This window comes from Gracilinanus agilis, chromosome 2 (assembly GCF_016433145.1).
Source record: "Gracilinanus agilis isolate LMUSP501 chromosome 2, AgileGrace, whole genome shotgun sequence".
In the NCBI taxonomy this organism is placed as follows: domain Eukaryota; kingdom Metazoa; phylum Chordata; class Mammalia; order Didelphimorphia; family Didelphidae; genus Gracilinanus; species Gracilinanus agilis.
The window spans coordinates 263,887,056-263,901,171 of NC_058131.1; the positions used below are offsets into that span (position 1 = coordinate 263,887,056).

A 14,116-nucleotide genomic window follows, 5' to 3' on the forward strand; every position below is an offset into this window, starting at 1 on the left:
TTACAAACTACTAATACTGTGTTCTTTCACAATCACTTCATAAATACATGCAGTCCACCTACAGTAAAATCAGCACAGGACAGAAATACATGGCCCTCTTGTAAAGCACATACTATGAAACCTGTAAAAAAAAAATTACGAAGAAATACTACACGTGAGATGTAAGTAAAGGTATGGCTCCTAAGGTCCAATGAAGTTCCCTTAAAAGTTTTACAATACAGTCAAGTTATTGGAAAACATAACTTTTTAATCTGAAAAAAGCAATATGCTTTTTATACTTTTTCCCATTTCTGTATTAATTTTAAATGGAAATTTTAAGAGTTAAGTAAAAAAATCATTTCAGAATTGTAAAGATGTGAAATTTCGTAAGAAAACATATTGTACAAAAAATTACAGTAAGTTGAAGTCCAGAATGGTTCCACTCCATCTGATTTCATAGCAGTTTCAGAAACTATTTTCCTTGAACACATTTTGTAAGGCTGGCTTTAAAAGAGACCCCCCCCCCAAACATTGAGTATATACAGGTAAATCCCATGTGAAGTCTTTTTCATATATATTTACACACACACACGTCATAAGTACGGGGAGTAATTACTCTCAAATATTTATGTTTGAATAGAAGTTGATGAACCTTCTGTTTCAGCTGGTTTTTGAACTTCTTTCTGCTCTTCTGGCTTTGAATCCCTACTACTTTCTTTACTTTTACTTCTGTCCTTACGGTCTTTTCCTCTATCTCGTTCTCTCTCTTTTTCTCTGTCCCTGTCTCGTTCTCTGTCCCTTTCTCTTGTTCGATCACGATCTCTGTCTCTGCTTCTTGATCTGTCTCGATCTCGTCTTCTGTCTCGGTCCCTTTCACGGTCCCGATCTCTATTTCTGCCTCTCTCTCTGTTCCTATCCCATTCCTTGTTGCGTTCCGATTCCCTCTCTTTATCCCTATTTGGATTTCTTTCTTTATTTTTGTCCCAGTCTCGATTAGAGTCTTTTTCCCGGTGTCTTTCCCAATCTCTGTTTCTGTCCCAATCTCTTTCCCTATCTCTACTCCAATTTCGGCCACGCTCCCTTTCCCAAGGTTTCCCATGATCTCGGTCCCTTCTTCTATCTTCAAAACCTCTGCTTTGTCTATTTTCTGAGAGCTGAGTTTCAGGTTCATCTGATGACTTTTCTTTTGTGCCTCCTTCAAATCTTTCTCGCTGTCTCCCTTCAAAAGCCTGATTTCTATATTCATGACTTTTGCCATCTCGAAAATCAGATGATGGCCATTGTGATTCTGATTCTGAGGCCTGTCCAGATACATTTGTTGGTAAAGGAGCAGATGGACCAGCTTCTTCCCATCTCTCCTTCCTGTGTTGTGGTGGATGGCTTGGAAGTTCAAGTAGTGGTCTTGGAGCAGGTTTTATACCCTGTGGAGATTGCCCTTGAAAGTGAAATCTTGAAGGAGGCTGTTCATTTTTTTCTGAAAATGGAGCAGCTCCTCTTGGCCCAAACTGCAGGGGTGTTGGACCTCTCTGGTTTGCGAATCTTGGTGGTGAATTTACTCTTTGTTCTTCAAATTGCTGTGGTTGAATAACCCTTGGTCCTGGCATGAAGTTTGGTGCTGGGCCTCGGGGACCTTCAAATTGATTGGGATGGGGACCTCGAGGACCTTCAAACTGGTTGGGATGAGGACCCCTGGTACCTTCAAATTGGTTGGGATGGGGTCCCCGGGGACCTTCAAACTGATTGGGATGGGGTCCCCGGGGACCTTCAAACTGGTTGGGATGGGGTCCCCGGGGACCTTCAAACTGGTTGGGATGGGGTCCCCGGGGACCTTCAAACTGATTGGGATGGGGTCCCCGGGGACCTTCAAACTGGTTGGGATGGGGACCCCGAGGGCCTTCAAATTGAGTAGGATGGGGAACCCGAGGGCCTTCAAATTGGTTGGGATGGGGACCCCTTGGCCCCACAAAATGGCCAGGTGGTGGTCCCCTTTGACCCCCAAACTGATTAGGAGGAGGGCCTCCTCGGGGTCCTTTAAACTGAGATAGTAGAGGTCTTCTCTGTCCTCCAAATGGGAAAGGTGCCGGGCCTCTATTTCCCATAAACTGAGATTGTTCTGGCCCCTCAAACTGTGGAGGGCTGGTCATATCATTATACTGGGAATCTTGGAATTCCCTTTTTTCTCCATGGGGATCCCTTCGATCTTCAAATTGGGATGGTGCCACTCCTCTAGGTCCACCAAGATAAGAAGGTGAAGGACCTCTGCTGTCACCAAAAGGAGGTGGTCCATGTTGTCCAGAGAATAATGAAGGAATAGGTGCCTTCTGCCCCCCAAACCTGGCAGATGAAGGCCCTCTTTGACCGTCAGTACCAGAATTATTCTCTTCTGAAAACTGAGGTGTTGGTCCCCTTGGGGCTGTAAAGTTGGGTCCATGAGGTCCTGAAGTTGCTCCATAATTCCTTGATGTAGGTTCATTTTGTCCCTGAAACTGTGATTGAGCTGGGCCTCCTTTCTGTCCAGATAAAGGAAATGAGAGAACTCTGTTATCATCAAGTTTGGATTGTGAACCTCTTTCTCCTTCATCCTGAACAGCTGAGGAATCATTTTTTTCCAAAAACTGAGGATTCCTCCTATCTTCATATTGGGATGAACTATGAGATTTTTCCTGAGATGAAAATACTGTATTTGAGAAAGGGCCGCTTGCTCCAGCTGGTGAATTAAAAGTCTGCCCATCATTTTGCACTGGGAAATTTGGTTGAAAAGATGTATTGGGAGGTGTTGGAAGGAGTACTTTTCGCAAAGGTTTAGATGAAACTTCTGATATTGATGGATGGGCATTTTCTAAGTGATGTTTGGCTGTGTTGTCTGAATTTTCACTTTTATCATTTTGTCCATCCTGATCAATAACAGTAGCTTTTTCACCTGGAACCCACTTATCATTACTGTATACCAACTGAGTAACTGGATTCAATTCTTTTTCTTCTTGTGATGGTGCAGGCAATTGACCCAAATTAACAACTGCAGGAGATTCTCTCATAGGTGTCCCACTATGTGAGGAACTGGATAGTGGCTTTAGCAAATTTTCACTTTCATTATTCTCTGTAGCTATTCTCCTAGCCTGTCGTGGATCTCTACTTTGTCTTAGATCTGAACTTTGGTTTCCTGAATGAGCTAACTGACTTGATGTTGAAGCTGAATCTGATTTATCTGCAGTTTGTTGCTCTTGCTGAAATAATTCAGTCTTTGTCAAAGATGATTTTGGAGGTGGTGACATCAATGCATCTGACACTGAAAAGTGAGCCATTGAAACCCCAACTGCAGCCCTTTGCTGCCTAAGTGCTTCTTCTTGTTCTTCTAGTTGCCTCTTCTGTTCCTCTATTTGCTTATTTAGCTCTTCTAGCATTTTTTGCTGTTCTACTAAGGAAGAGGGAGCAGAGATATCAGTCACATATTCAGATGGCCTCTCTGTGGAGTTTTTATTATCTGTGCACATTTTATTGGGTAAGTCATCAATAGTAACTTTAGCTTCTTCTAAAATAGTTTCATCTTCTGGGTCATAAGCCACATCTTCTTTCTCTGATAATTCAGAAGGTTTTTCAATGTCATATCGTTTTTCGCTTTCAGTAATTTGAGTTTCAAAAGCTTTCTCTGGATCATACTCTTCTTCAGGATCATATGGTCTATCATCCTCTTCTTCCTCTAGAGATTTATCTTTTGACATTTTGCCAAATTGCTGGACAATTGGATCTAACAAAGGAGTCGCTGGAACGCCTTCATCCATCTTTGATTCTTGGTTTAAAGTTGAAGTAAGTTCATTGTCCTTAGTAGCCGAGTCAAATGATTTCTTCTTTCCAAAAAGAGTTTGCAAGATGTGTTCTAGGGGTGAAGCTGTTTTTGAACTAGATGAATTACCAGGGGAGGAAGTTGTAGTTGTAATAGTTGCTGATGAAACTGATGGAGTTGTGGTGTTTGTAGTCCCTGTTTTAAGTGATGACAAAATTTTTAATACTGATGATGATGCTGGTGGATCCGGGAGGGGTGGTGGAGGAGGTGGTGGTGGAGGTGGAGGTGGAGGTGGGGATCCAGGTGGTGTGGTACTAACACCAGCATCTGCAGAATAGAGCTGATATTTTGATTGTTTCTTTTCTGACTGAGAAGATGTAACTCCTTTGGGATAGACTGAAACTTCAATTTCTTCCTGTGTTTGAATTTTGCTTCTTTTTTCTTCCATCTTATCCAACTCTCCAGCATTTGAAGGTCGCTTTACTTTTTGACAGATTACTAATCCCAGTATTATATTTGGACGTGGTGACTCAAGACCTAGGGGAGAAAAGTATATATGTTTTAGGATGCATGAAAGTTAAGTTTTATTATTTAACGATAATTTCTTCTTCTAGAGTCTTGAATCTCTACTTATAAACTATTAGTGAGTATATGAAAAGTTCTACAATTTTATATTACAAAGCACTCTTTATGTTAGAGAATACATACATTCTAAAATTTATTAAGAAAAATTAAATATTTGCAGCACAAGTCGAAGGAAAGTAAATCATCGGAACATTTGGCACACAAAACACTCTAAAATATGTTATAGTCATCACAAGCCTCAAAGGTTAATAATAGTCCACATTGGGGGAAAAAAAGGCAAAACCACAGAACATTTCCAATACTCAAGTGCCTTCTTAAATTAGTGCTTTGTCATGCTCTTGGTATTTATACCAAAAAAACTACTGATATAATAAAACTATCTAAAAGTACAAATATTAAAAATTAATGTATGATTTATTCTCAGTCAGCTATATGGCATCTATTCATAAAGCTCAGGAAAAAGGCTTTTACTAATATAGAGTAACTTTCTTGGAAGTATAAATTTCTTTTCTAAACTAGGGCTTAGCAATAATAGTACTAGTAGTTACCATGTACATAGTACTTTAAAATTTGCCAAACACTTTACATATAGTCTCATTTGGTTAAAGTATAAAGAACAAATTAAGATGAATATCAAATATTTACTGTTAACATTTTTTCTATTTGTCTTCCATAATCTTAAAGCATTTTAGAAATTGAGCAATAGTGGAATATGCAAAAAAAATTTCTGTTCCAGTGGTAAGCAAAGATTTAACTCCATAATATGTGAAAATAAGTTTTTAAAAAGTACAAATGTTGATTTCTGGAAATCAGTATTGCCAAGATGTTTTATGTATGTTTGAAAAAATAAATTGAATTTTGTGCTTTTCAGATTTTATTTTGTAATTTCATAAAGCATAATCTTTTTAGCCTTTGTTGGTTATCTATGAAAATGGAAACGATGAAATCAAAGTGGTGGATTTGAATTCAATGAATCAACAATCTTAGTAATGGTGACATATGGAACATTCTCCCATGAATGTTGAATGATCCCTAAATCCAAATAACTCAAATGAGTTTGTTTTATAAAAGGAAACTGAGAGGGGGGATGGGAGGGGAAGAGGAAATATGGCTAGTTTGGCTATTAGTCCCCATTAGAGGAAATGTGGGCAGGGAACCCTTAAAAACGCATGCCTACTGGTGGATCAGTAACATTAACATCATCATCACAGAGAACTAACCATTTGTATCTTATCATATGACCCCTTTCCTTGGAGCCAAATTCTTTATTAGTATAGGAAAGGTCAAATCAGATAAAATTTACATATAGGAGCACCTAATTTTACCTATTTAAATTTTGTCCCTCTAATTCACCAGAATTTTTCAGGTGAGCAGCCAACAAAAACCTCTGAAGTGTTCTTAGGCCTATTACCTTTGATGGAGTTCTTAATGGCTCTGAAAATCTGTCAAAAGTCAGAGAAAATATGGGCAAGAGAAATATATGTGGTATACTAGCTAATCAGGCTCTACATACCAAATATTACACCCCATATATACTGCACTTACTTTTGGGTGAAATTCTTAAGGTACTGGGCAAAATCACTAAATATTTTTTAGTAAAGACTCCAAGAGCTGAGGGCTGTGTTTTGCCTTAGTTACTTTTTTTTTTAAAACACTGGTAGTATCAAATTTTGATATTTAATAAGTGCTTAGCATCTGATACTGATATGCTTTAGCCTGGTATGTTTCCCCACTTTCGAAGGGACTAAAGCTTATTATACACATTATGTAGAGAACAACCTGTCCTTCAAATCTTCTGCAAGTTACTTCCATATTCTAATTCTTATTGGAAAATCCAGTATCCAAAAAATAACCAAATTATTTGAGCACTCACTGTGCATAATACAAGAATAGGCCTTAACAGGTAAACATTACAGTAGGTAAATATTGCTCTCAAATACTTAAGACCAGGACAAAAAAAGAGGAAATGATAAAAATTTTGTTGAAATCTTCAGGTAACAATAGAGGTCCAAAGAACACATACTAAAGTCTAGATGAGCCATGATTCACACTAAGCTGGGAGAAAAAAAATTTAGTAGTATCCTGAATACAGAACCAGAGGGACTTTACTTAGCAAGTTAAAAGGCTTTATTTTAGGTGCAGTAAATCTATAACTAATGGAATTATTTTATCTGATTTTTTGTACAGATTCACATTTGATCAAACACCAAAAAACAATGTAACCTAGCCAACTGGTTTGACTCTTCAACTTACCAGAACTATAATTGTTGAATATACTATAGAATGACAACACTCCCTAATAATTCCTAAGAATAAACAAAATAATGAACCTAAAATCTATTTTATCTTTGTAACAAAAAATCTTTCTGCGTGTTTGCATAGAAGTGAACTTTAATACAAGCTCTCAAATTAGGTGTTATTTTTTATTTCTATATAATGCTTTCATATTTTATACTAGATTTAAAGTATACCTGTGATCTTAATCTCTTGAAATGTTGTCATCTATCCATTTAAATATAACTTAAAAGTTTTTGACTTAAAACGTAAATAAGAGTTCCTAAAACTTAGTGAACTTTCAAATGATTAGAAGTTTTATTAAAATAAAATAAAACTTTTAAAGTCTTATTATATATTCACTGCAATAATTTGGAGATAATGAAGGTGGATTCAATAGCTTTCTGCCCATTATTAATAATGTAGGTCATACATATCCAAATGTACAATTCTGAAAAGATACAATCTAGTTAGTTCTAGGATCTGAAGCTTTCTTAAGATACAGCATCTTTGAACATTTTTTTCCTCTCATATTTTGGACTCATGATAAATGAAATGCACTAAATGTAGTTAAAGTCATTATCTACACTAACAACTGTTTTTAATGCCTTTGGGCCTACAAACAAAAAAGAATTTCAAATTGATTATAGCAATATACAAATTTTTCCCCCAAATTAAGCCTTTGAGATATAGCATACAACTGAGAATTTCACTTTGGCCTTAACTTAATTAGGCAACTTTCCTTTCCTACTTCTAGGAGCCCTTTTCTACTCACCCCTCCATTTGTTAACTATGTTCATTATTACTTGGAAAATTAAGTGTATTATTTTGAAAAGTTGTAGAAATTTGATGGAAAAAGTTTAACATTCTAATTTATTTTAAAAGATGAAAACTAAAACCAGGGAGTTAAAACTTCAGTTGGTTTAGTCCCAGATGACTGAGGTTCGTTCCTCTTTGGATTTGTAAAATCCAAACTTGTTTTCTCCATAGATATAAATGAAGACTGCTACTTACCACCTCCCTTTTGAGAACTGTTTTTGAATTATTTTTTTAAAAAGGTGAAACGAAGCTATTGATTGAGAAAAATTACCCCACAAATTATTTCTAAATAAAAGATACGAGAAGGCTTTTGGAATGAGACTGGGCAATACTATTACTTCCCATCTACTTAAACCCCTTGAAAATAAAAGGGCCAATACTTGGTATCTATCGTATGTACCTTTTAATTTTGGATCTAATGAATGTTTAACTTAAGTTTGCATAGAGGATTGCTTCTAATTTAAGACAATGTGAAAATTTTAAAAACTAGATTTTTTACAGATTAAGAAAACTGAGGATGTTCAATGTAAGAGAATCTTAAATCACACAGGTATTATTTCAAAGGCATGGATGAATTAATTTCATTAAGGTAAAAAGTAAGTAGCAGTACTAGACCTGTGCAGCAAAATAGGCATCCTTTGTATTGAGAGGTGTAATGGAGGGGAAAAGGGAAACCACTGAAGTTTCTAAAGATGGTTATAACTCACCCTTACTGTATGTTCTAAATAATTACAAAGGAAAGATTGTGCATTTAATTCTCTTAAAATAGCTTATGCATTTATAACTGAATCTCCTTCTTCCTTTAAAGTGATCACAATGATATGAAGGTTTCTTCTTCCTGTCCCCCATCCCACCCTTCCAAAATCTAACTGGTTGTGTTCCACCATAGGATAATTGGTTACTACTCTACTTGTACATGACTTTGAACCTATCAAAACAAAATTAGTTGTACCTGCTGGAACAGAAATTGTGTGGGAAAGTTATATGCAATAATCAAGTATGACATGGAAATGGTTAAAGGGAAATGACAAATAGACAGTGGAAATTGTCTCCTCCCCTCCCGTCCCCTTCAGTTTTTAAGCCCCAAAATATGTAAGGAATCAATGTGACTCATTGTGGTGTTCAGGTAAAGTACAGAAGTCGTGATCTTCATTCAGATGTCAGTCCACCAGAATGCCGGAGAAGTCCAATGCCTAAAAGCCTCGAAGTGTGCTTACTCTCAATATCACCTTCTATACTTTGAGAATTATGATGTGCTAATATGAAAAGTATTTTTGTTGATTATAAAAGTCTGAGTGTGAGACAAAGAAACTTTGTTGATATTAAGGCCATGGATATATGGTATGCTACCCAACACCTACTTTATGTAAATTTAAGGAGACAGTGACCACTTTCCATAAAACATTTTTATTGATTTTGAAGAGGGAGAAAGAGCAATAAATTCCATTCAGTGCTATTTGAAAAGTCTGGTTACAATCTTTCGTGTAGGTACATTAATACATATATACATAAGAGCTGGAAAAAAAGATTGCTTACCTGAAAAAAGCTCACTCACAGAATCTTTTAGCTAATGTCAGAATACAAAAAAAAAAATCTCTAATTTTTCTATATATGTGTCTGTGCATGCACACGCACATATATAGATATAAATATATATGTAGATGAGGGATCCACCCATTCACTATATCTTACTCATCAAGAAGCCAGACAAAACATGGGAAAAAAAATTGTAGCTTTTGACATCTTGAATTGAAAAGCTAAGTCATTATATTGCCTTATTATTATTGTACAATCAGAAATATCAATGTGATGGTTTGGCATATTGTGTATCTTTTCCCATTTCAGGTCATATTGGATTAAAATGAGGCTTAAGATGGTGGAAAATGAATCTATGAACTAGTGCAGTGTTGGCAAACCTTTTATAGATTGGGTGCCCAAACTATACCTGCATGCTGCCTGTGATTCCCCTGCATTTCCCCAGATGGGGAGGGAGGAAGCATTGCATTGGGCTACTGAGCAGGGGGGGATAGGACATGTGAAAAATGTTCTTAGGCGCTGTGGAGAGGAACAGAGCAGCTCCCTCCAGCATGCAGAGGCACATGTGCCATGCATTCACTAACATGGAACTAGAGTATCTCATTCAAGGAATACAGCTCAAATATAGGCAAACTTTAAGACATAAGTTTCATTTATTAACATGTGAGCTTTACTAATATACTTTGACCAGTTCTGTAGAACTCACTCATCTGACTAAGTTATATTTTCAAATTGTTTTTCAATGTTGCCAAAACCAGCAGTTATAAGTATTTAGAAAGATCAAATTGACTCAAGGTAATATGTACTTGCATTTTAAAAAGCTATTCTTTTGCACTTTTGAGTTGAAACTGCTTGGCTTTCGGGGTATTCATCTGAAAAGGGAACATTGAATATTGGTGATCATGTTTGAAATAGAGACCACAGGAATTATTGGATAAAGTGAGGATGGGCAGTGTCAAAGAAAAGTTACTCAGTTAACTCATTCATTTGAATAACATTTTTAAAATAAAGGGCAAATTTTTTTCTGGAGAATATTTTTAAACTATTTGTTTAAGATTACATTTAATGAACCCATCTTTAAATCAAACCAAACACATTTTTAAAGGACTAAAGATAGCCTTTGATGAAAAACAACAAAAGAATACTATTTTCCTATGTTTTCTCCTAAATGTTTTTTTGTTAATTTTCAAAGTTTAAAAAAAGTGGAAAATATTACAAAGGTAAAGTACTATTGAAAGTATATGAAATGATTTTGTATAGTGGTAAACTCCCTCTACAAACTATGATCTGACTAATAATATTCTTTTAAAAAAAAAGGTTTACTTAACAGACTAGATTTCTATTGCTTTTTTGCTAAGATAACGTACATAATTCTATGTAACCCTAAATTCAAACACAATGTATATTTGTACTGTGTCTAGTGTTAGGTATTGGTTTAGCAGGTAGAGCTGGGCCTGGGATAAAAGACATAAAAGCAATACGTATAAAACTGATGTGTATACTGCTGAAGAGGTAGCATAATGTAGTAGATAGAAAATTAGTTTAAAATTCAGAAGGATCTATCTGGGTTTAATAAAGCCTAGCATGTGACACAGTGGCTGAGAAAATCATTCTCTCTCTCAATACTTCATGCAACTCTTTAAGATTACAAGTTGCAAAGCAGCTGGCAATTTATACTGGTAAAGGAAGTTTCCTCACTGGGAGTTATCTATACCAATGGAAATCACAAATTTAGTCCAAAAATACATTGATGAGTAAAGACAAGATCTGTTGGCAAGCTTAATTTTGAAAAAATTTAAAGGGTTTTAAAATGTATAAACTTTATTTTAGTTCATTTTCACAACCTCAAATTTTAGAACCTCCTTTACTTTCAGCTTTTCTGAAAAAGTGCTAAAAACACTCACATAAAACTTAGATCTCAAAAACAGAGGGGGGGAAAAAAGATTAAAGAGAAAAAAATTCAAGAATGTTCTATCAATATCTTAAAATGATTCCATAAGTTCTCATGTGATTACAGATACAAAATTCTTTGTTCTATATTAAGAGAAAAAAAAAACATTCATGTCTGTACACATATCATTAATTTGTGAAATAATGATGCATGTAGGGATCCACAGTCAATGCCTGGTAAAAAGTTGTAAAATTTTGGGCAGTAGAAATTCAGCAACTTTACCAAAAACCCACTTTCTCCCAGAGATATGTTGAAAAAAATATATTTTTCTTCTTCACAGTGTGAACATACTTCAGTTATAAGAGAAAATGTCTAGACTAAGGAGACTAAGGGGAGAGAGAAACTTACAAATTAAACTGTATTCTATAAGAAGCTGTCTCTAGCCTACTGACTGACCAGAGGTTCTTCAAAGATGGTTGGTAAGTAAGCCCCCAGCTTCTTGTTCTTCACACTTCAGGACTGGAAAGCAGAACTTTTCATTTCTACTGGCTAGCAGGAAAGCCAGCACTCTTCATTAGAATCAGACAGTGGGAACCTGAAGCACAAGTTCTGACTCACCAGTCAGATGGCATTTCTCCGTCTTATATTAGCAGAAATGAAGCCGCCAAGTGTTTTGCTTTTAAAATATATTTTACTTAAAGAACCATATAGCATTTGGGTGAGTCTTTAGAAATAATGTAAACACTAGCTATAAGCACTTAACTCTAGACATGACCATATAAAGAAAACTCATATTTTGACAAGGCTCCCCAAATAAAAAAGCAATCCCCACCAACCAAATATGAATGAGGGCATACAAGTTTCTGTACTTGGGTATCTCTGATCAGGTCTCCACTGATGAAAGTAAGCTTGGACCTCAGAAACAGGGAAATTGAATAGATTATACAATCCAAGTTCTTTTCTGAGGTCATACGAACTATAGTTTTCACAGTGCAAGATCAGAACATATCTCATAAGAACTATAATGGTGGACTTTTATTGCCACCACCGACTGAATGGGGATCCATTTTAGTGGCCTTTTGTATGGTTTCCAGAAATGTGAAGATGTTAAATCAGAAAAAAATAGAGGAATATACACTGGACAGGGGAATAGAAAAGGCCAGTGATAGATTAGGATTTTAAAGCTGACTTGGATGTCAGTAATATAATTTTGGCACCAGAAATTAGGAATCTAGGGGAAACTATAGGCACTCCTTATCCAAAAACAGTCATCTGAAAATATTTAATGTATATGTATTTCCAGATGCTTTACCCATTTACATAAATTACCATTTACCATCTCTAAGGTACTTTCTAACCCTAATAGTCTATGAGCATTTTCTAAGAAATGTTATAACCATAATTTAGTCTTTAATTATTTAGTTAGCTACTTCTCTAACTTTAGTTTCTTCAACTGTATGGTGTTTGAGGAAATGAAGTTGTGTATAGGAACTAATGTATCTCCTTTCCAATATCCCCTTAAGAGTTGAGTTCAGAGGTTAATTCCCAACAGTTCTCCACAGGTTCATGTTCCTGTAAGGGATGAGCAAACTCCAACTAGTCTAACAGAATAAAAACTACTTAATGAAAACTACTGAGAAGTAATTAACAGAATTTGTAAGCAGTTTTGAATATTCCAATTTTTTTGTCTAGAATGAATTTCCAGAGAATAGATGATACTTTGAAAGAACTTACTAATCAAAGTATTATGAAAAAAGACCAGAGTTTGTTCATTCCCGAGTCAAATATATCAAGAGAAGAAAAAAGAAAAGTTCTATTTTTAGAATGAGTCTGACGCAACAAGCTACAAACTAATATAAAGCATTACCTTTCTTCTTCAGTAGCTCCACTGGCTCTTGTGCTTGAAAAAAGCTTGATTTTTGTCACTGATTTGATGACATGAAATAGTCAGGTAAGACTTTTTTGTCTTTTGCTTTATATTGTTTTCTAGCTATTTTCCTAGCATTATTTAAGCTAATGACAAAGATGTGCCCACTGGTAGAATACTAAGTACTTTGTGTTTATTTCTGTGATCTGATATTTTAGCTTAAGATTCTCAACTGTGTCTTCTCTCAATTGTTTTTCTTAAAGTAATTATAGAGGACTAGAGGACTTCTCTTTTGAGATCTTAAGTGTTACCTTTTCACAAACTTCTTAAAAAGGAGATGAATTTTTTAGCCATTTGTTAGGTGTACCTATTACCCACCCAGAAATTCTGTGCTTACCTGGTCCCTCAAAGGGCAAGAGTTTTGATGGAATGGGATCCTTAGCACTCAGTGGAATCAAGTAGAGATCCTTGATGTGCCTGTTGTTATTAGCTACAACCCCAAAACGACCACGGCTGCTAAAATAGGAGTAGAGAGAAATATAGGCAACTTCTTCTTCTTCTGTTGCAGGATGAAAACGAATCAAGCATAGCTCCTATAACAAAAAAAGTACAAGGGAAAAAAAATTTGACCTAGTGATATCCAAGAAAAATTGGAGAGGAATGTATAGTTCAATTTTTTATTTAAAATAAGTGCTATGTAAAATGGAACACTGACTTCCAGGTTTTGGTGCATACAATTATGTTGTCCTTACATTTCTTCAAGTAGGAATAGTAAAATTGCCTGAGAGTCAAGCTCATAGAGTTCCTAGATTCCTTCTTCCCATTAATGGATTGAAACACTTAATGTATTGCTAACATACTAGAGCTGATAATGAATTCTCTATGCCCCACAAAACAGTTAAGATGTGTAAGTCATTTAACATATACAAATTACCACTTTTCTTCACAAGGCTTTTTTAAAAATACTGACTTGAAGAAATGCATGAGAGTCTTTGGGAGATCTCAAAAGAGGAACCAAATTATAGTTAAAAAAATGGACAGAATGGATTTCAAGTGAATACCTTTGATATAGAAGATTTGAGTTTGCCAACATAGTCCCAAACAGTCTTGGGTGAGATCCTCCCACCAATGTGAATTGTATCTGGCAGGTCCTAAACAAGAGGTATTTTAAAAAATTAAGTGAAGTTAAAATAGAAGTACAAAAAAAATCACTCAATACTTAAAGAAAAAAACTATTCGACTAAGAAAGCTCATAGACAAATACAATGATCCAGGACAATCCCAAGGGACTTAGGAAAAATAATGTTATTCACATAGAGAGAAAGAACTGTGGGAATAGAAACATAGAGGAATTAAATATATGATTTATCACTTGTTTATATGG

The 14,116-nt window shown here is 35.5% G+C and overlaps 1 protein-coding gene across 1 annotated transcript in view; it reads right to left on the reverse strand.

The window, feature by feature from the left end:
• Positions 1–341: 341 nt before the first annotated feature.
• Positions 342–14,116, reverse strand: part of DIDO1 (death inducer-obliterator 1) — a 58,203-nt gene continuing 44,428 nt past the window's right edge. Inside the window, exons 14-17 of the mRNA XM_044663877.1 lie at positions 13,794–13,883; positions 13,130–13,325; positions 1,907–4,297; positions 342–1,642 (exon numbers count right to left, since the gene is read on the reverse strand). Coding sequence (XP_044519812.1) covers positions 606–1,642; positions 1,907–4,297; positions 13,130–13,325; positions 13,794–13,883 — 3,714 coding nt within the window. The 3' untranslated portion in view covers positions 342–605. The remainder of the gene's footprint in view (positions 1,643–1,906; positions 4,298–13,129; positions 13,326–13,793; positions 13,884–14,116) is intronic.